This window comes from Gymnodraco acuticeps, unplaced genomic scaffold (assembly GCF_902827175.1).
Source record: "Gymnodraco acuticeps unplaced genomic scaffold, fGymAcu1.1, whole genome shotgun sequence".
Taxonomy (NCBI): Eukaryota; Metazoa; Chordata; class Actinopteri; order Perciformes; family Bathydraconidae; genus Gymnodraco; species Gymnodraco acuticeps.
Window position 1 is genome coordinate 16,533 of NW_022989800.1, and position 25,941 is coordinate 42,473.

The 25,941-nt window shown below is 40.0% G+C and overlaps 1 protein-coding gene across 1 annotated transcript in view; it reads right to left on the reverse strand.

Moving 5' to 3' along the window:
• Positions 1-3,971: 3,971 nt before the first annotated feature.
• Positions 3,972-25,941, reverse strand: part of LOC117551492 (regulating synaptic membrane exocytosis protein 1-like) — a 35,660-nt gene continuing 13,690 nt past the window's right edge. The window contains exons 3-4 of the mRNA XM_034224410.1: positions 10,197-10,407; positions 3,972-4,118 (exon numbers count right to left, since the gene is read on the reverse strand). Of these exons, the coding sequence (XP_034080301.1) occupies positions 3,972-4,118; positions 10,197-10,407 (358 nt within the window). The remainder of the gene's footprint in view (positions 4,119-10,196; positions 10,408-25,941) is intronic.

The following is a 25,941-nucleotide window of genomic DNA, read 5'->3' on the forward strand; positions in this document are numbered from 1 at the left end:
AAATGAAATGAAATGAATTCAGAATCAGACCTGGTCTAAAAACAGCTATTGGCCCGTGCTGAGCAGCAGAGTTATAGCCACATTAAAGCAGAACCCTCACAGAAATACAGCCCTGGACATAACAATTAGAGAGTAAAGGGGGGTGTGTGTGTGTGTGTGTGGTGTTGTGTGTGTGTGTGTGTGTGTGTGTGTGTGTGTGTGTGTGTGTGTGTGTGTGTGTGTGTGTGTGTGTGTGTGTGTGTGTGTGTGTGTGTGTGTGTGTGTGTGTGTGTGTGTGTGTGTGGTGTGTGTGTGTGTGTGTGTGTGTGTGTGTGTGTGGTGTGTGTGTGTGTGGTCTGTGCGTGTGTGTGTGCTGGTGAAATTAACACACAACACTCTTTTATAGTCTCCTATCATGACTTCAAACCATTTCTGGGAGAAACACTTGGCTTCACATTGAGGTACAGTGGGGAAGAAACACACTGCGGATAATGAGCCCTGAATATCATTATCAGAACACAGTATGGGCTGCATGCTCCACACGGTTTATTATGCTTGTTAAAACTGCATTCATCTATCTCTCTGTCATCGACTTTCAAAAATGTTCTGGGAAGAGCAAGACAGCTCACTGTTTAGAGTTCATTCAGACAAGATCATTTTAGTGAAGGAAAATATGGCAGACAATCAACTCATTCTTTTTTTCAATGTGCTGGAACTTTTGTTATAAATAAATGAAATCTAGGAACATAGCCTTGGACAATACTGTGTAGTAAACTCTGTATGTCCTCGGAACGATACAAAAAAAAACCCAACTACATTTAATTAGTTTATTATAATAGGGAGTTCTGCCATGGGAATTAGCCACAGCTAGTCTAGACATGGATGTATAGGAGAACAGGAAGCGTCAAACTACACAAACGTATTTAGGGAAAATAAATTACATTAGATGATGTGACCTTCGAAGACAGTATGGGTGGATGTAACGGACAAGAAAGAAACCAATACTGTATTAACTATTTTACACACTGCTGAACTAGTAAAAATGTGAGCTGTAGTTACTTAAAAAATTGCTAAATGTTCCACCTCTAAAATATATTTGTACTGTAAACCCCAGAAAAACCGTTACACTTACTCACATGCTAACAGTTAGAAAAAGGTGATATGAAGACTTCAGCTCTCTATGGCAAAATCTTGTTGCTTCTTCCCTAATGGCATCTCTCCAAAAAAAATGCATGTGTCTTTACATGTGTGTATTCAGACCTAATGTGTGTAGGTTCTGTTCATGTGTGTATATATACTGTGTATATTAAGCATTAAGCATTTGTATGACCCCTAAATGTTTACTTTTAGATTATAGATCACCATGTAAAATGCCTCAGGGTGGTTATTAGAATGAGGTACAACTTACACTATAGCATTTTGTGCTACATCTTCCCAGTTACTGTCCCCAAAAAACTGCACAAGACGAAACAGACTGAGGCTTCACACAGGCCAAACACTTTCACTTTAACTGAAGTGGTTAGTTTGAGTGGAGAAAGTGGGCAGGATAACTTTGCACTTTTGCACCGCTGTGCCAGAAAACATGAATCAATCCTCAACTAATTAAATTAATCCATGTCCAGCTATACAGCCAGTGATACATAGGGCATCCCTTCTGCCAAAGCCTTCCTCTTAAGAGCCAGCGATTGTTGTACCGAACTGTAGCAAGGGAGTGATGCTGCTATGTACAGCACACCAAAGCACTCTTGGTCAGCCATGGCGTTCAAGCCCAGCCAAGTATCATCAAAGTGCCGGTTTGGCAGCTGCCCTGAGGGAAGGCCGCCAAGGCCAAGTAAGGTTCTAAACCTGACAAAACTACACAAGCAGAGGAAGGTGTTAAAGGCATGTCCGCTGGGAGCGCTTCTCCAGCAGTATCATATCGGATGATTACGATTAACTCTCGTTTAACCAGGCCACAGGACATATTTTCCACGATGATGAAGCAGGCCAACACACCAAAAAACGTAGGCGTGACAAAACCCAAAGAAACAGGACAGATAGGGTTCATTTAACATGTGTCCTCCATCAGAACATCTTCCTGGTAACTGTATGTGCTACCATGAAACAGGTTACATAAGGGTATGCTTTGGTGCTGGGGTCTGGTTTTAATGCATACAACCAGCAGGCACAGCAATATTTCTTGTTGTCGTAAACAACAGCACAATACACATTATATGTTTTTACAGTTCTTTTTTTTTAACATATGACACAAATGAGATGTTACGTTTGGATTGTGGTTATTTTACCAACGTTTTTACTGATTTAGACAAGCGGTTTCTCCCCGTTTCCAGTCATTTTATTAAGCCAAGCTAACATAGAATAGTATCAATCTTCTGATCTAACTCTCTGCAAGAAAGCGAACAATCGTGTGTTTGATAATAAACTTCCAATTTATTCAAAAGTTCCGGAAATGGTCCAACCTTATTATTACTGTACATTTAAGTGTTCATTGCATTACCCTAGCACAGTGTTTCTCAAAGTGTGGTCCGCGGACCACTGGTGGTCCGTGAGCGCCCCCTAGTGGTCTGTGAGTATATTAGTAAAATTTCACATTTGAAATACATTTAAATTGTCCGCACTCTCGCGGGAATATCTCCGCAATGGAGCGAGCCTGACTTTCGATTGCATGATATAGCCCAGTGCAACACCTTCGTCACACATGTTGCCACTTGTTTGTACCATTTCAAGGCGATTTGTAATCTGTTCTAGAAAAACTGTTTTTTATTTGTATTTCAAGAAGCATATAGAACAAACAATGGATGTATGTTAAGAACATTTATCCATGCTTAAATTAGATTTAGATGTTTTAGGAGTTATATAGAGATTATATATATATATATAATATATATATGCATCCAATGAAGCTTCATCGTATGAAGTCTGTTGATGATCAGAGGCTGTTGTTGGGGCTGCATAAACGTTTTTGTTTTGTAGGCAGACCATGCAGGCCAGCCCGATGGTCACCAAGGTTCATGTTTAAATAGCATTTTTACAAAAAAAGCCCAGGCGAGCCTAACATGTGAAAATATGGCTTAGACCTCATAGAGTTAAACTTGGGCCTGCGACCACAGTTTTACTGTATTTTGTTTTGAAAATCCACAGCGAAGGTTTGTGTCGTACTACATGCGGTGTATTTTGCATTTTGTTATAAACTGTTGGAGTGATAAGCAGGCCTATTGTTTCTGGATATTTGGGGAGTTAGGTGGTCTGCGAGTGTTTTTTTATTGGTTAAGTGGTCCTTGGTATGAAAATGTTTGAGAAACACTGCCCTAGCAGGCAAACTTGATTTCATAAGTCTTTCAAAGCTTTGAGAACCAGACATTAATTTCCATTCAATTATTTTCTCTAATAGTTGAGGCATTAAAGAACTCGACCACTGTATATTTTGAGTAAGGTAACACTTTTAGCAACAAAGCCAACCGTCCAAGATTGTGAGTATGACTGTCATGGATGAATGAAAAAAAAATCAGTATTCTCAGCAAATTAGATCATTTCTTCTCGAGGGCAACGGTATGGGATAGTCTTCAGATCCATTAAAACAAGCTGCTTGCAGAAATCATAGACTGTATAAAACGGCTGAAATTCAAGCTACAGCTTACCCCAAAATAATGCTAGTTGAATGTGATTGTCTATGTCTGAGGTCCAGATTGTTTCCCTGCATCTAATGCATACTCGGAATCACTTTAGTCTCGGGAATGGATTTATTTGGAAGTGATTAAAGTATCTAATTACATGGCTTAGTTGAATACCCGATTCTGATTGGTCAATTTTAACATGTCAAAGGTTGTTCATTTTTCGCTGACAGACCGCTGCTAAGGAGAACAGACAATTGCTCAGGAGAATCAAGGGTCTATATGGGTCATATCTATCTGCAGAACAAGTCTTGTCCCTTATTTATTAAAGGAATTATGTTTTAAACTGTTAAGGCTTTTGCTACCTACTATTGCCTCTTCTTATTCATCTTGTGAAAATAATAGACACATGGACGGACAGAGAGAATGATACACACATACACACTGTCTGGACACATTAAAAAGGATTGTCTTAAAGGTTGCAGGCAGTAGTCCAGAAACTGAAAAGAAACTCACCACTTTGTCCTCCTGCAGCCCAGTCAGCCATCCATGTGAAATGAAAAGAAAGACAGAGAGAAGGTGAGCAAAGATGATATCTGAAAGCATGGCAATGATACTACAGCCCTACAGTGAACAATGTAATAAGCAGAATCAGAAAACTAAATGTATCCTGGGTGAAATGGGTTTATGCTCTATTAGAGTAAGAATTTACAACAAAAACATAAAATTAAATAAATATATTTATATAGACACAATAAATTAGAGTAAAATGTCCAATAAAAGATAGAATATTAATGTAAATATAAGAAGGTAAAGTGAAATACTTCTTTTTTTTTAAATACATAGATACTGTATCTCAGTTTTCAATAATTTTATTAATAAACTATTTTAATTTTAAATAATAATAAAAAACTACCACTAAGATCATTAATTGGACATCCACATTTGATGACTGCCGCTCAAAAACTGCATTTCTTTGTTCTCTTTTGTATTGCAAACTCGTTGCCTTTGAAAATGGCATACCAAAATATGAAGGATGGGGATGTTATGGAAAAGGATACACTAATGTTTTGGCTGATGAACCCTTAGAACCTGATCTGCGAGAGCAAACCCCGACAGGTGGTGCCACTGCTCAGATTGTGCTCCAGTGCCAACAGAAACTAAATCATTCTGCTGCAACGAATGTCAGTGTGAGCATTTTGTTTTAGGTTAGATGCTGTTTCTGACAGAAAGCTGGTGTGCATTCCTATGTATTACATTGTTACTCGGCAGTCGAACAAAGGTGTACTGGAGACTCTCTTCAGGATCCTGATACTGAACTAGAACCAGCAGGGCTAATCTTACTAATCAACACCACTTTGTGATTTTTGAAGCTTAAATGGAATCGGCAGAAGTACAAAGCAAACGTAATGCTAAGAGCAAACTACATCACGGTCACATGACTTCACGTCACCACCGCTAAGCTAAAGGCTTACTTGTTTCGGCATGTTAAGTAGTTTATTTGAATGCTGTCAAAATTATCGCGTTAACGGCGGTAATTCATTTTTTGAATTAATTACGTTAAAATATTTAACGCATGTGCAGAATGGCCCGCCCCATACGTGCCACCAGTGGCAGCGCCAGGGTATGGCTGGGGTAGGCTACACCCATACCAAGAAATGGCTTAGCCCCACCTTGAAAAATGATGTTAAAGTAAGCAAAATAAAGTCTGCCAACTCGCGCGGAGTAAATTGCACAGACAGCAGTTAGTAAGATTGATTTCAGTAGCCACTTGTCTGGAAATACCGAAGACCATAAACGGTTTTGAAAACTTTTGTCACGTAGTGATCGTCTTCTCAATAGAACATCTTTGATAATGTCTTCTGGCCAATCAGAATCAAGATAACGGTGTGGTGTTGTTGCAGGAAGTCCTGACGGAGAATACTTTTGCTGTAGTACAGGGGTGCACATAACTGGTACGCAGGTTATGTGCGTAATCTGAAATGCGTACCAGCACTTATGTCACAAAGCGCATTTGCGTACCGACGTACTTGTGAAGCTTTTCCAGAAGGCGGTTAGATCACCGGACGACAGAGTCGGTCTCCGTGTGCACAGACAGGGCTGCTGTTAACGTCGGTCTGTACAACGGAATTGTGCCAAAAAACTACGCCAACCGGCTACGGAGGGAGACTCCCCCCCTTCACTGGAGAACTGCGCTAAAACAGCTGGGGCCTCATTTATAACGCCGTGCGTAGGATTCACGTGGGAAGGTTGCTTATGTAGTAGAAATCCAAAAAATAGGTACAGAAATCTTCCGACATTTTCCGATTCACCAAACATTGCGTACCGACGAGGAAAGTGCGTACAGCACTTCCTACGCCGGTTTCCCTTTATAAATCACAATCGACTCGAAATGCGGTGCAGCTTTTGCGGGCTTCAGGTAACGCCCATATTTACCTATAAATAGTCAAAGAAATGCCCATTCATTCATTTTGACTGACTTTATGAAGAAGATCGCAGGAAATGACGACAGAACACCGTGCAAGATTTTGGTTATTTTGGGGAGGTGGAGATAAATCATATTGTTTGATGGATGCAGTTTGAACCAGAGTAGCAGCATGGAGGTCGGATCGTCACCAAAATAAATAAATAAGTGGTGCGAAAAAGGTTAATGACAAAAATACACTTCCTCAGGCAATGTATTTGTACCGGGGACAGGAGACACCCCCTTGATGAGAAACTGTAAGAAATGATCGGGGAATCCCTCCGGAGTGGAGTCATGACGACTGGATCTGAATTATTTGTTTGTATTTGGTGGTTTGTGTTCCAGCTGTCGATCAGCTGTGCGCAGCGCTGCAGCCTGTGCATCTCAACCCCCCCCCTCCCGGCAGCAACTCTATATCCACCAGTTAAAGGAAATACAACTAATGTGTTGCGTTAGGCTTAGTTTCCATACCTCCTGTGTTTTACGAGCGACTTATCAAGTCTTGGCAAACGGCATAAAACACGATTAAACATGATAGTAGGCCTATATAAAACCATGCTCAATGCAAAACGGCGTCAGTTTAGACGTAATTCTGTCCTCCTGCTTACCGCATCATTTATGAGAAAACATTTCATAATATTAACACAACATATTCGAGGTGGTTTTAAATAGCATATCCGTATTTATTTATTTCTCCAAGTTATGTTTTTGTGTGCACTGAGGAGTCTCAAACAGGCGTTTTGTTTAATCATTTTAAGATTGGCTTTAATCAATGTTTGAAAATGAATTCTTCATATATGATAAATGAGAGGTAACGTTTTATTTATGGTATTATTTCCACATATTTCTCTCCATTCTTCCTTCTGCCAACGGTGTTGCAGTTTCTCGTCTCTCCCGTTTTTGTGCTTAGTGCGTACGCATGGGTTAGAGTTTGCGTGGAGGACCGCATGTTTTCCCGTCAAGTTAGTATTTTATAAATCGCAAACATTGCGTAGAAACTGGCGTACGCCATTTTTTGAGCGTATAACCCTTTATAAATGAGGCCCCTGATCACAACGTTCACACTCTGTGGTCACGAAGTACTCCACTAGCCCCCCACCGTCGACTTTCCTAAAGTACTCCCCCGTTGATAGAAATCAACACGTAATGAATTAAGACCCCACGGTTTGATGATTGATAGGTGTGTGGGCTGTCTTTCATTTTGACACACAGAACAATGTTATAATAAACATAAACGTATGTTAAATGGATATATCCGCCTTCTTTCATTTATCTTTCCATTCCCACAACAATATACATAAAGAAATGGCATATTTTGGACATAGTTCGAATGGTGATTAATCATGATTAATTAATTTTTAAGCTGTGATTAATCTGATTAAAAATTGTAATCGTTTGACAGCCCTAGTTTATTTAGAAACTTCTTAGCAACCATCGTTTTTATGACACATAGAACATGTGGACATTCACCAGTGGAGTGTTTATCCTGACGTATTTCATGTCGTAGGACAAAACGGGAACATCTCTTAAGCTTGTGTTACTGTAATCACAGATCTTATCACCACGTTAAAAAAAATTGACTACGAGACGCAGGAGCCGGATGTGGTAAAATGCTAAGTCTTTTTAGGTTTTAAGACTCATTACTTTACCACTCTATGTGGAATAAAATAAGACGTTGTTGTCATGTTAATTTCGAGCTGTAAAGGATTACAGTGCCTGCCAGTAGCGTGGCGTGGGGAAAGAATTAGGGGAAGCCAATAATACGTCCTTTCTTTTGGGTCGGGGGTGTGGTGGTCAATGTAATAACGTAACCAGATGAGTGATTACAGCACCCGGTATCATTTTACACACATTTGTATCATACAGATGCAGGACTTACACACGCCTGTTATCTAACCGACAGGTCCGCACGCACTCTCCAGCCGAAACTCTAATAAGCATTCATTCACAAACTAAATCAGGAGACCTTTAACGTTTTACGTCCGACTCGCTCCTTTTTTCCTCGCTGTACACAGCTCCAGTTTGGGCATTGGCCTGTCATCAGATTGTATTTGTTGTTGCTGCTGTAGCGGAAGTTTAGTACAATTATTTTTGATGAAATACTCCAAATCTCCACCCTCTATAATTGCACTTGCTTCAGTTGCTTGCTACTTTCTAACGGCGGTGAGAGTGATGCAGTGACGCTATCTATCTTCTATCGATTAGATTTATGATTCGAAAATTATAAAAGTAGTGTAGACATGTGGATATTATCCGACTGAACAAAACTTGCATTTATCTAACAGGTTCGTTTTCCACTGACCTTATTTCGAGCTATTTTCCTAAATCCTATGGAGAAATCCCATTGCTTTTTTGTCGAGGGAAACATGAGGGAAACCGAGCGCAGCTTACTTCCGGATTTTATGACGCGTCACTGCAACACTAAATTGATGCGATTTGATTGGATTGTGAGGCAAGGGAAGCCAGCCGCCTCTGGCTTCCCTTGGCATGGCCCTGACCAATCACAGGTTGGCAGGGGCATCACGTGAGCCTCATCTGATTGGTCAATCCCTCAATTTTTTTTCACCAAGGGAAGCCAGATTCGGCTGGCCTCCTCTCACAACAGTGAGTGCAATCTACTGTTTCACCATAACATCTAGAGGGGCGCTGTTTGTTTCACTCTTTGTAAAATACTCAATGAGAATGGGGGAGCGACGGGCCGGCAGCAACACACAGCAAAGGAGAATTATCTAAACAAAACAAAGTGTTTTTATTTATTTATTTAAATTATAACTACAATCCGAAAAAACAGGGGAAGCCTGGCTTCCCTTGGCCTCCAGGAGAAAACGCCACTGGTGCCTGCATAAGTATAGGTGCACATCAACTACACTATGTGTTGGTCACTGTGAGCAGGAGAACTCTACATCTCACTAATTAAAATGTTGTTTCTTTTTAAGTATAATGAACACATAGAAATGTAAAAATGACAAGCATGAGAAGTTAGAGTGTAGAACAGAGAGTGGAAGGCTTTGGCAGAAGTGTGTGTGTGTGTGTGTGTGTGTGTGTGTGTGTGTGTGTGTGTGTGTGTGTGTGTGTGTGTGTGTGTGTGTGTGTGTGTGTGTGTGTGTGTGGGTCATTAAATGCCAAACTGGCAATGTAGGGGTGGGGAATGGGTGTAATAGGGGGACGTCACTTATTTCAGAGGAAGACTTGTCAACCGATGCCAACACACACACCTCCCCCCTGCTGTGTGTGTATAGGGCACCTCCGGACCCCTGGGAGAAAGAGGCAGAGTGGGAGATCACCCCCTCCGTCCACAACTCAGTGTAATGCCCAATTAACCTTTACCAGCTCCTGCCTGGGTCACACACACATGTACACGCATTCACACACATGGGTGGAGGCACACATAAATACACAGTAACACACACAGTGTTGACACAGTACATATCAACACACATGAAGAGCAAACTATACACTTGCTTTTTCACACATACTGTAAGGGCACACTTAGAGTATGTGTCATATATGTGGCTCATCACCTCCACCTGAGTTCCTACACCTGAGACCATCATATAGCGGAATCAGACACAGTTGCATGTGTGACAAGTTTATTAACAAGGTTTGAGAGTAAGGGATTACATGTAACTGGATTAGGTGATCAGGATACAAAAGCAAAGTTACTGTATTCCCTTGGATGAAGATCACAAGCAGTATTACAATGTTTCTTTTAGTTTAAAGAGGCCCTATTATGCTTCTTGGGGTTCTGCTTTTCCTTTAGTGTGTTGTATAGGTTTTTGTGCATGTAAATGGTCTACAGAGGCTAAAATCCACGTGTTCCATCCAGAGGGAGTTTCTCTCCCACACACTCCCCCCCCCCCCTGCCTTAAACGCCTCCATTGGATGTTTAATTATTTAACATAATGACATCACTATATTACAGTCACGCTTCTATTGGCTAGGACTCCAACACATGGTACATAGGCTAAGAAAAAAGAGGATAAAATAGGCACAAAAATACGAGGAAATCTAAGCCCCCCAAATTCGCAAAAAATTGATTATATGATATCATTTGAATAAAGATATGATCATTTATGATTTCACAGGAGCCATTACGCTGACACAGTGTGCTCCAACGTCACCCCACCTCTGGCCTCTCTTACCGTGTTGGACCGCAGCGACACTCGGCCCCCGCAGCGGGCGCAGAACTTGGTCTGGCAGTACGAGCACAGGTTCCCGCAGCCGTCTGCAAACTTGGTCTTGTGGCAGATGCCGCAGGTTGGGGCGTCGTCCCGGTGAACGGTCGAGCCCGCCGCCACCGTGGCCTGCCGGATCACCGTCTCCCTGTAGCTGGACAACTGCTGCTGGATACCTCTAGAAGACAGAACAAGTAGAAGGAAACACATTAGTATTAAGCCAATGAGCAAATACACAAACACGACTCATAGAAACCCTAACCCTAACCCTACTTTGTACAATCAGTTGATCCATAAGCATTAAACAGACAATGCACATTAGATACAATTACATTAGAGTAGATTAAATTACTTTTTTTTTTAATTACGATTCAACATTATTGTCAATGCACACAGAGTACAAGTGCTGAGAGAATTAAATGCAGCTAGCAGTACTGTTAGCCCGTTTGCTAACACTACTACTTTTCGTGTCAACACTTGCGATTAGGACGGTGGCCAGTCTTTACGAGTTGACGTTTTCTTGTTGGTTGAGAAACATCGACTCATCACATGGCCATAGTATGAGCGTACTTCAAACATGGTGTGACCATGTAAAGCTTTACTTTACCATCGCCATGATTTGAGCCAGATGCTACATGCTAACATGCTCACAATAACATACTGATAATTGACATTGACCATGTTCACATCTTTATTTAGGTGTTAGAATGCTACTACTAGTGATGTGACGTTCGCGAACGATCCGATTCTTTTGAACGGCTCTTTGGTACGAACGAAGGGAACCGAGTCGTACAGTACTTGGTGAGAGCCGTTCTTTTCATCGTTGGTTCACTGCCTGCCATAAATCCACTCGCCTTTAAAGGAACTTGCTTCCCTGAATGCAAATGTGCCGTAGATGATGGCATAACACATGCTGCTTGAGTAGTAGTTTGGCTGGCTGAGAGATGTAGCAAGTTATACATTTTTTCTGGCAATACAGTCAATCATTATCCAGGTGATTATTTAGCAGATAAACCTATTACCCCCGTCCTTTAAATAAAAAAAACTGCTCTTTTCAACGGCTCTTTTCAACGGCTCTTTTCAACGGCTCTCGGAAAGGAACGTAGCCATAAGATCCGACTCCCTTCAAAGAGCCATGATTCCCATCACTAGCTATACTGTAATAAGCATCAAGAGTGAAGTTAAGCTGAGGCTGAGGGAAATTTCTTTAATTTTGCTGGTGTTTAGTTGTAAGCCAAACTATGGCTGAGCTTTTAATTACATTTTATTAACATTTAAAATGTTGGCCTCTGTCTTTTATACAGAATAATGGAGATACAATTATTATTTACTTGCATTTAGTTACACCATTATGCTCTTGTTATGTCTTATGTTATAAATCAAACAGAATATTGCATTTAATAGTTTACAGTATGCATAACATATATTTTTTTAATGTATTTTATATTTAAATATATGTGTGTAGATATATATAGTGATATTTTATTGATTTGTTTTATTTATGTATTGACAAAATAGCATGTCAAGTTAAAAACAGACAGTAAAAAACAGTAAAACAGCTTTTAAAATGTATGATGTTTCTAAAGTCAATGAGCAATTGTGTTAAATGACCGTGATCTAAAAATTGCCAATTAATCATTTTGATTATGATTTTCTCGACACAATAAAGCAGCCCCAAACAGTGAAAATGGAAAAATATATTATTGAAAGTTAGGGAACATCTAAACTCCAGATAATCAAGATAGTCATTACGGTTCATCCTCTGGGGACCTGTAATTCTGTACCACATTTAATCGCAATTCATCTACAGCAAGTAGCAGTCATTTTAGTCCTAACCAAAAATATCAAAATCATAGTCAGTGGATCACAAAAGTAATGCCGATTACGAGTGTATAGAAAAGTCATGGCAATCCACCCAATAGTTGTTAATACATTTTGTTGGACCGAAAGGTGTGGACAAACCAATTGACAAACTAAAATAAAAAACAAATGTGTTTAGAAATACAAATTGTTCCAATCCAAACGACTCTTTTGATCCAATAGTATAAGCATTCCATAGGAATGTAATCAACTTTGAATCCCACAAGTTAAAGGATGATCACATGCGAGAAAAACTAGAAAGGAATGTTGATTGTAAATAATAAATAAATGAGAGGGAAGCGTAACTAGAGAGCGAAGGAGACAATTGTTGCATTAAGGCCAGTCGATAAAATGTTCTCTGTGCTATTTGTGTGTGTTTTGTTTTTTGTGTGCGCTATTGTTTCAGGCCGCTTTGCAGAACTCTTCAAATCAATAAGAGAAAGAGAGGGGGAAGAGTATTGGTTTTATTTGAGTTGCTACAGTATGTTGATTTATTGGATTTCACACTGTTGAGATTGAGGAGAGAGCAAATAGAGGGGAAACAGACCAAAGAGACAATACTGAGTAAAGAAAGAGGAGAGGAGTGAGGGGAAAGTGATAAGAAAGGAAGAAAAACATGGAGAGGTGTGGAGAATGACCCGGATATGGAGCAGAGATGTGGTGAGAAGAGGAAAAGTAGAGACGAATAGACAAAATAGGGAAGGAATCAAGGAGAGGAGGGAATAAGAACAGAGTAGTAAAGGAGAAAAGGAAACAATTGGTGTGAGAACAAAATAAAATAAAAAATAAACCCACTTTACAAGCTTTAAAAATGTTCTTGCAGTAACACTGCATTACAGGACTAAGGACAGAGGAACCAATGGAGGGTGGAGTAAAGGAAAGAAGAGGTAGATAGGGTAAAAGGAGAATAAATAATAAAGTATGAGATGTTTAGAAGAGAAAGTGATCCCCTTTAAATATGAAAAAAGTGATGAAATAAAACATATGAGTCAGTTTAGATTAAATATAACTGCCAACAGTCATTTGACAATCAATCTAAAATGGTCAAAGTTAATAAAATCAAGTAATAAAATAAAAAATACTCTTGACCTTAACTAACATAATACAGAGTATTGACGAAAAAATACTGGACTACGAGTTCAAAAATGTCACTCTCACATTAAACCTCTGCCCGGTCCGTCAACCTGCCCTGATCAATAAAGCTGTTTACCCTGACGTGATATTAAAAGCCTTTCATATCATCTGCTGCGGCTGCACAAGGTACTCACAGACAGGGAGTCAGCGGCGCAGCTTCCTCCCCCATCAGCCCAGCCGTTAAAAACTACAAATCCCATCAGTAGAGGCACAAGAAAAGGAAGTCCAACATCCAGTCGTTTGATAGACAACCCGACATTGCTCCTGTGTGTGTAACGGGACAAACTGTTCATCTAAATACAGCCTGAAGAAGAGCCTTTAAAGACTCAGAGGACCCGGCGGGTGAAACACTACTCGCCCAGGAAATGTTAATACCTGCCCACAAACACACACACACACACACACACACACACACACACACACATTTTATTTTGTAATCACACGAACAATCATGCTAACCCACTGCTGATATGTTAAGTGCACACACACAGCCTTCTAGGTGAGCAGTAGCCAAAGGTCACGGTGAGGTCACCTGCTGCTGCAGCACCACAGGCGTCACTTCCTGATACTGGCTCTCACTGTGTGTGTCCCAACCCGTATCAGTGAGTAACACTGATGACTGGAGCTAGTGTCATTGACTAAATGTTTATTGATCAATACTACATTGGCTGTTTATGGGAGCTTTTAAACTGAGTTGAATCTGTTTATTTTGGTCATATTCCACATGGATATTATAAGTAAGGTTTTGATTCTGGGAAAATGTTAAACAAGCAGTGCACCTCAGACTTGAAGAACATTGGCCATTGCTACAGCTCAGCTTACGAAGCTTAAAAAGGTATGGAGGACATTTCCAACCCTACCCAAAAAATGTAACTGACAAACCCATTACTTGCAAAACCTGGATGTACAACACCAACATGGAAAAGAGAGTAGATGCCTTTGAAATGCGATGCTGCAGCAGGATCCTTGGGGTGCCATGAGAAATGCACCCTACAAACAACTCTGTGAAACAGGAGATACAGACACTGGCGGGGTTTTCTCGAACTGCTGACGGAAACGGCTAGACGGCCAAAGTGACAGTGCTTTGGACACATTATAAAAACAAACGGGATGCTAGCAAACATGTCATTTCACGGTTCAGTGGAGGGAAGAAGAGCTGCAGGAAGGCCAAGGGGAGAATGGCTGATGGACGGGGGAAATAAATGTTCTGTCGAATTGCAAGTTACAAGCTTAGATTAAAAAGCACACATATTTTATTTAAAATGAAATGAGTGGAATTAAGAGGGAGGAACGGACACTTTGTGATATTGGGCTGTATAAATAATAGTAGCTGATTGGTTGAACATGGGCACTGCTAAGAAATTGTGTATAATATTGAATGTATTTGCTAAGAGCGTCAACTGGTCCAAAGACATAACATCCCCCTAAGAGAAGGTTATTCTTTCATCACATGCTAAACAGTATGGAGTCTAAAAGTCCTCACTAAAGTATGTTAATGATCATTTACATGCTTAACTGTTATCATATACAGGGAATAAATCAAGTACATCTCTGCTAATTAGTAAACCACAACAAGCCGTCAAATGAAACGTTGCAGGTACGAAAAAAGAAATCTTTATCACATGAAATGCCGGGAATAGGGTTTTGGCAGATCATTATGAGAAGGAGACAGGGAGGAGGTTACAGCGAAGGGAGGAGAAGGATAGGCATAAAGACCGGGAGAGAAATCAGAGAGAAATGAAACAGAGAAGGAGCTCATTAAGAAAACGCTGGGAAATATCCATATTCAAATGTAGTAAGAAACAAGGTTAAAGCAAAGTGAGCACATAAGCTTCACTAAAGTTTTCATCAAAACAGAAGATGCAGTTAGATAGATAAAAATAGACCCTTTGTGTGTCTATGTGGATGAATACATCACATTGTAAACAAATGGCCCACATGCAAAAACATCGTTTACATAAAATGTTTTTGAACTAAACACTGCATTGACTCCACATAAAGAGAGAAGCTTTGTCTATAGGACAATGTGAATGAAATGGTATTGTATACCAGAGAAACGCTGCAATGACTCCCTGATGATGTGTCTCAGGTACTGAGACGCCCAAATCATAGTTTTCTAACTAAAAGAGGAAACATTCCCATGAGTCAATATAACTGTTATTAGGATTCTATTTAATAAAGTGCTTTTTTTCTAAAGTAAATCTTTTCAATAATGGGTCAGAAGTGTGTATAATATTGCTGAGGAAACTGTGTAGGAATGTGTCCTTAACCCAATATTAGTTAGTGTCAGTGAATACCCTAATGATAAATGTCCGAAGTTTCTATCTATCATAAAAACAACATTTGCTAACGAGTGGCTAAATTAGGCTAATGTTAATGAAGGCGGACATTAGCTGCCTTTAGCTTAGCGGTGGTGACGTGAAGTCATGTTACGTCATATAGTTTGTTTATACTGTATTCTTACGTTAGCTATCTTCTTACAACTATAGACATTGTTTAACAATTCTTAAACTGATTGTTGTAAAAATCTGTTTCAGTTTAAGAGTTATATGCTTAAAATGAGCTAGTTAGCGAGCTAGAAGTCATTGAACAGTCTTGATTTTGTTTATATTGTTAGCCATATAATTCTGGCGATTTATGCTTCAGCTGTTGTAAAAGTGTTTTTAATAAGTGTGGATTATTCTGAAGAACAAAATGTGTAATTATCATAAACATGTGTTGGCAGAGCTTATTTTCTGGAATATTACAAAATGCCATTGGAAAAATCCCATTGGCATTTGACAAGGAACCCCTTGCAAGGCTAACTTTCAGTTGGTCCTACAAAAACACGTCATCACTGCACCACTCTATAAAGGCACCTGTCAGCCAGTGCAACAGTAAGGCTAATTGGTGTGTTTTTAATAGTTTTGTCGCAAAGTTTGAGGGCAAAGACGCGTATGAAAGGGAAAGTAAGAATACAGGTTAGAGGATTAGAGGGGGTGGAGTGGCTTCTGGGCTAACTTTATGGCACTGTGACAGAGATTACGTTGCACCGTAACTCAAAGATGGACAGCACATGGACCTTCCCCTGGCAAGGACAAATAGAGAGGACAGCCGCACATACACACACAACCATCTTTATTGTGGGGATATCCCTTTTTGGCCTTTACCTTTAAAGCCGAAAATACAGTCTACATTTTGAATAATGCACCTGAATTAAGATATTAGTATAAAGTAACAGCAAGACGAGTCGTCGTGACTCTATTATATCAAATCTCCTTTCTATAACACAGGTCATTACAGTTTGATGGAGGCTCTTTAAAGGTGTTCATGAAGGTCGCTGACCTTTATGCCCGCTCTCCTGTGTGTGTGTGTGTGTGTGTGTGTGTGTGTGTGTGTGTGTGTGTGTGTGTGTGTGTGTGTGTGTGTGTGTGTGTGTGTGTGTGTGTGTGTGTGTGTGTGTGTGTGTGTGTGTGTGTGTGTGTGTGTGTGTGTGTGTGTGTGTGTGTGTGTGTGTGTGTTGTATGGACTAAAGTTAGCCATTCAATTAAGCTGTACGTCTCTCAAGACCCCCTAATCAAGCCCCATGCAGAGACTGGCATACAAACACATTCTGTGAATAAACACACACATACACACGAACACGAACACGCACACAGACATTAAACTACCAAAAAAACACGGTATGCCACTTCTGCTCTGATGTCTATAAATCTGTATTACTATGAACGCACACGGTAGCTTTCTTTGAGATGGTCATACCAGGGTTAGATCAAACTATTGTGCCAAAGGGACACAACAGGCTGTGACCCCTACAGTCTTTCCACATTCTGCTGGGGACTGCTGCAACACGGATTTCCATGCGGTTCCATTTAGGCTATAATTGAGGCCCTGCATCTGCCTGGAATTCCAATGGGTGTCTAAAGAGAGCTGGATACATAGGTTCATGTTCATTCCTATGGAAGCTGCTAAGTAGCGCATAATGCCGATATGGTTTGATTCCCAAGTACAAAAATACGGAGATGTTAGATATTCAAGCATTCGTACTGGCCGTTGGTAGCTGGGTGATTAACAGATATATCTCTCCCAGTGTTAGTCAAAATGAAAAAGTATTTTTGGGCCCAAAGAGACTGACATGGAAGTCGTAATACAAACGTTTGGCAAAAAATGTGCTTGAACGCCAGGATCACTTCCTGGAGGTTTGGGCGTTCCATGCTTTTATATTGACTATCCACTGAAAATGATGTTGCAGGGCCAATTGGATGTCTTTTTTGGCCATTTAAAGATGGATCATATTAATTGTGGTAAGTGCAGTAACTGCAGTAAGAGCTGTAACGACAGGAAAAGTAGTAACGTCAAATCTCCTCAGTGCTATCTTCTTCTTGGCAAACCAGTTAGAGGTGCATAGTCACCAGTTAAACTGGATTAGGGAATGAAAAAGGAGTATGGTTTGTCACCAGGAATGCCAAGCCAACAGTTTGGCAATCTCAAATTATCGGATACATGCGGACAGTCTACGACCCTAACGGACATGGGGGATAACGTAACTGGCATCGAAGACCATACACCAGTGGTTCCCAAACCTTTTCAGTCGGGACCCCCTTGGGTATTGGAAATATTTTCGGGACCCCCCAACCCGGTTCCCATCTATATTGGTAGGATTAATTGTATATTGTTGTAAAAACATTACATTTTCTCTGCTAATAATAAGAAGATACAAAGATCCAACTATCATTTTATATTTTATTATGGATTACACATGAACAAAAGTGCTTGTAATAGATACTGTGAATTAATTTGGCCTAATTAAAACTGGTTGGCCTTCTTCCCTGAGTAGTAGATTTTTAAATTCAAATTTCTTTAAGGAAAATATATGAATTAACTACTATTTCTACTGCAGGTTGCAAACAATCACATCACTTTACCATTCCTATTCCACACTAGCCTATCAATGACTTGTGTGTGCTTGCTTTCCCTCACAGATCTTCTCAAAGCGGGGCTGTTGTTTTGAGACTGCCCCTCAGTTCATTCTCAATGTTCAGCTTTGATCTGTATTTCGTGTTGATGGCAGCAAGAAAAGCCTATCTCACACAAGTAGGATGTTGCAAAAGGCAGCATTATGCCCACAGCTCTCTGACCAATGAGATATTTTCGAGCAGTGTTTGTTTACAATTGAATAATAATAATAACAATGCATTTGATTTATATAGGTGCACTTTAAAAACAACGTCATCTCAAGGTGCTTCACAAAGCTAAAAGGAGAAAATAATAAAATAAAAAAATCTTCCCGCGACCCCCCTGCAGTACCTCCGCGACCCACCAGGGGTCGCGCCCCACAGTTTGAAAACCACTGCCATACACCATAGCACTTTTAGGCATTCTTAGTTACGGAATACGAAATAACACCAGCCTTAAAAACACATTTCATAAATCCACGTCCCAATTAGTGGGGATGATGACCCTAGGGGTTTTTAAATCTACACTTAAAACTCAATTCTTCTCTCTGGCCTTCTAGTCAGAGCGGAGCACGACTCCTGACATTTCCCTGTGTGTGATTTTCATTTTTCCTGTTGTAATTTGTTGTTTTCTGTTTTGCTATTGTAGTAAAGTGTTTGTATTGCTTGTACTGCACTTTGGCTCGACCAAAAATCGTTTTAACATAACATAACAAAACTTGATTTGATTTGATGATCCTCTCTGCACACTTTGACTGACCATACTCAGCAAATATTTGGTTTTAATGAGGATATTCTCAAATTAAATCCAAACATAATCTCCATTCATTGCCACTTTTGATGTCCTCCCATTTATTTTGGTCAAAGTTTCCCTTTAATTTTCACAATTGCTTCCCAAAATGATTTTTGGACAACTCTCTCCCAGAGCCTGAATCCTAAATCAAAGCTTAAAGTTCCAGTCAAACAAATCCAAAAAAGTTAAAGACCCCCGGCTTGGCATACAGTGTGGATGTGTCCAAAAATAAGGTAGATAAAGTAGCTGAGGCCTTGAGCGTCATTACTGCTGCTAAGCCAAACGTTGGCTCGGCCTCCCCGCCCCTGGGCTTTCATAAAGCAGGGTGGCATCAGGATGAGATCGGGAGCAAGCTTCCACTCTCTCTCTCTGTAGTGACTCAGTGCCTCTATGGCCGAGTATGAGTCATTCCTCCAGTTCCTGGATCGATATTCAAAGAGCAGGCAGACATGAATCAAATAACAATGAGTCAGTGTCGGAGACAATCACCTCGAACGGCTCGCAGCCATTTAGAAATTAAGCACTCTGTCTCTTTGCTCTGCAAAACGTATTCTTTTTAAGTAACTTTGGTCTCTTGTTTCCCAGTTTTGTTGTGTGATGTTTAAACACACACACACACACACACACATATGTGCTTACTGTAGAGGAGCCATCTATAAGATTGATTGGAACTCATTCTGTGTCCTATAATAGACGAGTATTAAAGTTTCCTCCCTCATGCTATTTGTGAAATTGAATGGAAAGTAGAATGCATGCCAGAATTGGAAATGGGTTTCCGGTTTGCATCAATTGTGTGTGCGGGTGCGTGCATATGAAGAATGCATTTGTTTGCATGCTTAAGAGATCCACCTACACTCACTTTAACACCTTATTATTTACCAGAAGGAGTCATATCAATATGAGACTCGGGTCATGGACTGTGGTTCAGCCCCTGACAAATGCTCATATAAAAAGACTGGCTTTTGAGGAACTGTTTTATTTTGAAATTGAAATTGTTAACGATCTGAAACTGTTGGTGCTGAATATATAAAGAAATGCTGAACAAGAGTAATATCCAAATCTCAGGAGGCGCAATATTTGTTAAAGATAACATTTTAGGTCAAGATACCGCTAGTATAGTAATGCCACAATGTCAAGAAGTATCAAAGCTAACATAAGGCTACAAATGCTCAGCGTGAGGATGTTTAGTAGTCTCATTTAGCCACTTGTTAGCAACGTTATGATGTATAGAGGCTACAATCTCAAGCTTGTGTTAACCAAAGATCTTATTTAGGGAACCAACAAAAAGTATGTTTTAAAAAAATGCTGACTACGTGACCAGGGAACAGGAAGTGGCAAATGCTAACTCTGTGTTTTAGGACTCATTCCAGCTTGACTCAAGACTAATTTAGCTAATTCTGACCGCTGATGCCTTATAGTATGTTTATTTTCAACTTTGGAAAGCCTTTTTAAAAGCTGTAAAAGAAAGAAACACAGGCTCAAGAATAACCCGGTGACCAATAGCTCCCTTATAGGGCAAGGCTAATTTGTAGCAGCAGAATTTAGCTTAGGTTGTAATTTTGTCCACTTCAGAGAATATATTTTAATAATCCTTTTTTTTTAATTATTATTTTTGTTTGAATCTAATACACGATAATTCTACTTAAAATGTTTATTCGGCTTAAAACAGAGAGAGAGATGTGATGGATATGATGTTTCTCTGCTATATGATGAGTGCTGCATCCTGGCGGCTCACCATATGGCAGCGGGGACATGGAGAATCTCTCGCCCTCTAGTATTCTTCATCTCTGCCAAGCTCTGTTGTTCCTCCTCCATCCCTTCCCCTCCCTCACTTCCGTCAGAGAACTCACCATGCTGAGCCGCTTGGATGTACTCTCTCTCCACCCCCCCCCCCCCCTCTATCTATCCACCCATCCCTTTCATATATATATATATAGCTCTATCTTTTTGGGATTTTGATTGAATTTAGAATTTATTTAGGAGAGGTTTGAAAGGTTTGGTTATAAATTCACTCAAGGACAATGGAGAAGTGTTCCCAAAATCCAAAAGAGAAGAAAAGTGTTGATGCAATCCAAAATGGTGTTTTAATGAAGTATGAGAATATGTGATGCTTCTGATGGTGGCTCGCCAAACCAACTCTCTCTGTGATAGTTTCTCCTTCCCTCCCTCTACTCTTCTCACCTCTCCCTTCCTCCTCTTTCTCTGGATACACTTCACTCTTTATTCTAGCTCTTGGTTTGTTTTTTCGTTTTAACACTTTTCTCTCTAACTCTCCATATTCCTTTAAAATGGTGCTGATCTTTCAACAGGAAAAGTGTCTTTTAAAGGTCCCCTATTATACTCTTTTTCTCAAATATATATTATAGTTCTCAGTTATATACTAAACATGTTTCTGAAGTGTTTGGCTCGAATTACCAAACAGATTGTGCGTTGTAGCATGCCATATACCCCTCTGTTTCAGCCCTGTTTCAAAAGTGCTGATTCTGTGTCTGTAGCTTTAAATGCAACTGAGCTGCCACTCCCCACGCTCCTCTGCGAAGTGATTGGTTTAAAAAAACAAACACCCAATGGTGCTCTAGTAACCCTTTCCCACCAAAGCGCTTCCCGGGCCGCTTCGGAGCTGGTGCCCGATTAAGAACGCCACACCTAAACAAAGTCAGGCAACACTAACCAGGCATAGTGTGATGCTGTTTATTTTTACCTTACATTTAATGACCATCTGTTATTTCCCTTTTTGAAGAACAGCACACAGTTTGAGCTGCATAGGTTTTCCTGTTGTTTTCATTATAGCAACTATCAAGTGGAATCAATACAAGGGCTACACAGGTTTCCATGTCAGTCTATCACAAGTTAGATCATAATGAATAATATGAACAACTTATGCAACAATATGATATCAACAAATAGTCAAGAGAGTCAGATGAGCCTCGTTTGCTATGCTAACATCGCCCTTTTAATTCCAGAGAAACTTTAATAATGCCAAACAGTGTCAATTCAGACTAAAACCCATTCAATTATGGGGATGGGGGATATGCATCAGTTGCTTGTGTGACAGTCAGACAGTGAATTACTACTATCCAGTGGACCCTGCCATGTCCTAAACGATAGACAAGCAAAGTATCACTGCAGCGGTCGGTAAATGCCACTAATCCAAATGTGCAAACAATGAACCACTGCTCTCTGGAAAAGAGTGGTAATGCTCTGGTGGTAGATGGGAATAGGAGGGGATTAAGGTGGACGGGTGTTACCTTGGTTGGTTATTGGCTAATGGATATTTTTATAAACAAATTACTTATTAATATTGAGTGTAGTATTGTTTTAAATCGCACACGGCTGCTGTGCGATCACCGGATCACTCACTGCTGTTAGCTAGCTAGCTAACATTTTTCACAGTACCAAATAATTGCAGACTGCGCAATTAATTCTAGAGAATGAATGGTGGCTTGATTTCAACAAATACAACTGTGGTACATTACTTAAATAGTGAAGCATTGGGCCAAAGATGAACTTGTTATATTTTGGAGCAGATCGCAAATCCCAAGGCTAGACTTTTGCTGATAGCTAATTTTTTTGTAATCATTATTTGTAATACTTTCTGCTGACACTAGGTGGGGCTGCCCCTAATGACCAGTCGCCACTGAGTACCCCTGCTGGTCTAAGAGTCAAACTCATTCAGTTATTGTTCAGTTAAAATTCATTCAATTATGTCTGCCACCTTATATATTTATATGTAAGGCTTTACTGATGTGCCACATTCCAAGTTAACATTAATTGATATGACTGCGATTAAATCAGCATACTTCTGCCAGGGGATGCCACCCCTGAAATTCTCCTGCCACCCTCTTGCCACCCCATGAATATTTTTCTAGATCCGCCCCTGTAATTAAGTAAATGTAACACCCTTTTCACCCCGGTTACACGATTAATTTGCCCTGTACGATGGGCGCTGTAAGTGATGAAAATGGGGGATGTTGGCTTATCTGGCACCCGCAGCTCACAGCCAAAATGCGAGTGAGCGAGGGAGAGAGGGAGGGTGCACCGGTACCGGCGCTGTTGTTATTAGAATCTGGTGCTAGCTGCTCTAACGGATATTAGAAGAAGATGTTTCTACAATAATGTGGAGGGAGAGTCCTCTCCAGTCAGACTGAGAGGCTGATAACTACAGCTCAGTGAGGTAAAGTAATCTTGAGTGTTTAGATAGTTCCCTTTGGTCTAAGTTATCTCAGTGGGTCTCAAACGGTTTGGTCACAATTTATGTAAACACATATTTCCAAGGCTCTCCTTTATAATTATTGGGATAAACAGGTTTTAAATCATTCCAATGTATACTATAGGACAGTAACCAAAAATATCCTTTAAAACTGGAGAGATAAAAAAAATGCATAAATAAATAAATGTTAAGGTAAAATAAGATATGAATGAACAACACAAATAAAATAAGTTACATTCATTTGTTATTGGCTATGGTAGGTTATTGGTTATGTTCACATACTTATTTGATTACATCCACTTGTCTAAGATGACAACAGAGACTTTCGACCCAAACCCAGCTGTTGACTTGTGGATGCAAGCAGCTAATCGCAGACTCAACCAGAGAGAAAGTAGTAGGCCTATCATCAGCTACCATGTCTGACAGAGAGGAAGACAGTGAGGAGAACAGTCAGGAGGGTAGTGATGACAGCTTGTAGGATTACTGGTCGTGCTAATGTTGTCTTGTGTTCACCTCTGCATGTGTGTTCTGTGTTCACCTCTGCATGTGTGTTCAGTGCCGTGTGTCTGGCAAATAAAGTCAAGACCCCCTCAAAAGTTACGGTTTATTTCATTTTAAGGATGAGCACCAAGCAACATCTCCAGGTGCTCCTTTGAGAACCAGGGCAAAAAAGTTATGTGCACCCATGCTTATAATCCGCTTATAATTGATCCCAATGCACTTCAGGTAAATGTAATGAGCATACCATGTGCTACTGCATGCCCGATGTCTTATAAATACTGCTTCAAACTAATTAAAAATAATAATAATGACGCAAGAAACATAATAATCGTATTACTCTTAATGAAGTCTCTGGACTTTTTAATGTCAGCTCGATGTGGGAAGGCTGGGGTATATTAGGGAGGATTCCGTAACATGTACTGTGTTAACACTTGTTGTCAATGAGCTGACAACAATAGACCCCCCCCCCCCACACCTGTTACTGATTATTCTCTCTACAGGGTTCTTACGGTCATTAAAAACCTGGAAAAGTCATGGAAATTAAAAATGCTAATTCCCGGCCCTGGAAAAGTTATGGAAAACAAAAATGTTCCCAAAGTTTTGGAAAAGTCATGGAAATGTAACTAAAGTTGCATCAAATATAATGTATATGTTATCTAATCACCGAAATAGTAATACTATAATTATAATAAAGACTGTATAGTAATGAAACGTAAAATGGCATTTAACTGACGAGGTGTTTTGCTGGTGAGAGATTTGAGTTGCTTTAGCGTGTAGAAGCTAGTAAGCCGATTTGTTTTAGATAGGCACCACATGTTTCAGATGCAGGCCTTATTTTCCTGTTCCATGTTCAAATAAACCATTTTCAGTGGTACCGCTGAGAAAGAGTCGTTTTTTTGGTCATGGAAAATTAGGTAAAGGTCATGGAAAAGTCATGGAGAAGTCATTGAAAATCATTGGTGAAAAAGTGTATGAACCCTGTCTCTAGACCATAGCTGATTTTAAAGCTGCTACGACAATCCCAACCTGTCATTTGGAAAAATTGACCAGCAACAGCCACAAACTCTGAACCTCTTCACCATTCTCAACTCAGTGAATGTTCAAGAGCAGAGCAAAACAATAGCATTTTCCCCAAAATAAAATCAAATGTGCCAAGAAGAGTGCGTCTGTCACCCACACCCACACATTAACATACAAACACACACACTTGTTTTTGGTCAAATAATTAAGGAAGGGTTAAGCACACAGTTTAGAAGACTGAAGAAGAGACTTACATAAAGGAAATACAACAAAGACAAGCCTCCAAGAAATACAAAAAGAAAGATAAATAGAACAATACAGTAGATAAAGATACAGAGAAAAACCGGGGAAGAGATAGACAGAGGGTGGGATGTTGGGCGGGATGAGAGAGAGAAGAGGGACAGATGGAGAGAGCACCAGAGCCAACAGCAGAGCTAAGTGGGTAGTGTGCTCCCCAGACAGAGCTCCATATGGCCTGGCAACGCCATACACAGCCAGGCAGCACAAACAAACCTATACATACACAGCATACACACACTGACATACACAGCATGTATACGCACACAGATACCCGAATACTCCTCCACACAAACAATTACATGAAGCATTGCTATGTAGCCATACATATAGAAGGTTTGATCTGATGGGGTTGCCACAAAAAAAAATTCATTATCCATTTATCTGCTGACTCTTTTCTAGATGAATCATTGGGTATGTAAAATGTTTTGCAAGAGAATTCCCTTCAAATATTAAATCGATTATCCAAATAGATACTGATTATGTTGACTAATCTTTGCAGCTATAGTTGCCAAGTCAAGAATATCCAATATGAAAATGGTTTCCCCCCTTTTTTAATTTTGAATTGTGACATTTACTGTAGAAATATATCAAATTGTTGTGTTGCAACAATATGTCAGTGGCTTGTTGTTGCGGCAGAGACTGGACTAACTTTAGAAGCTGCAGTGACTCAATGTATTTCCAACTAGTAGTGGAAGAGGAGCGGTTATTTTGCTTGACTTCAGTTTTATACATGCGGGGAGATTTATACCTCTTTCGTTTCAGTCCGTGACGTCATTGGGACCGTTTCAGTCCGTGACGTCATTGGGACCAAAAATAGACGTCTGTAAATCAGTAATTGTTTTTAATGCTCAATCAACTACCCCGCACGAACACTTATAGTCCTTTTTTAAATCATTAGGGTCTAACAATTGTAATATTCGCTAAAAGCCAAATTCAGAGTTATTTTTCCTCTCCATTCAT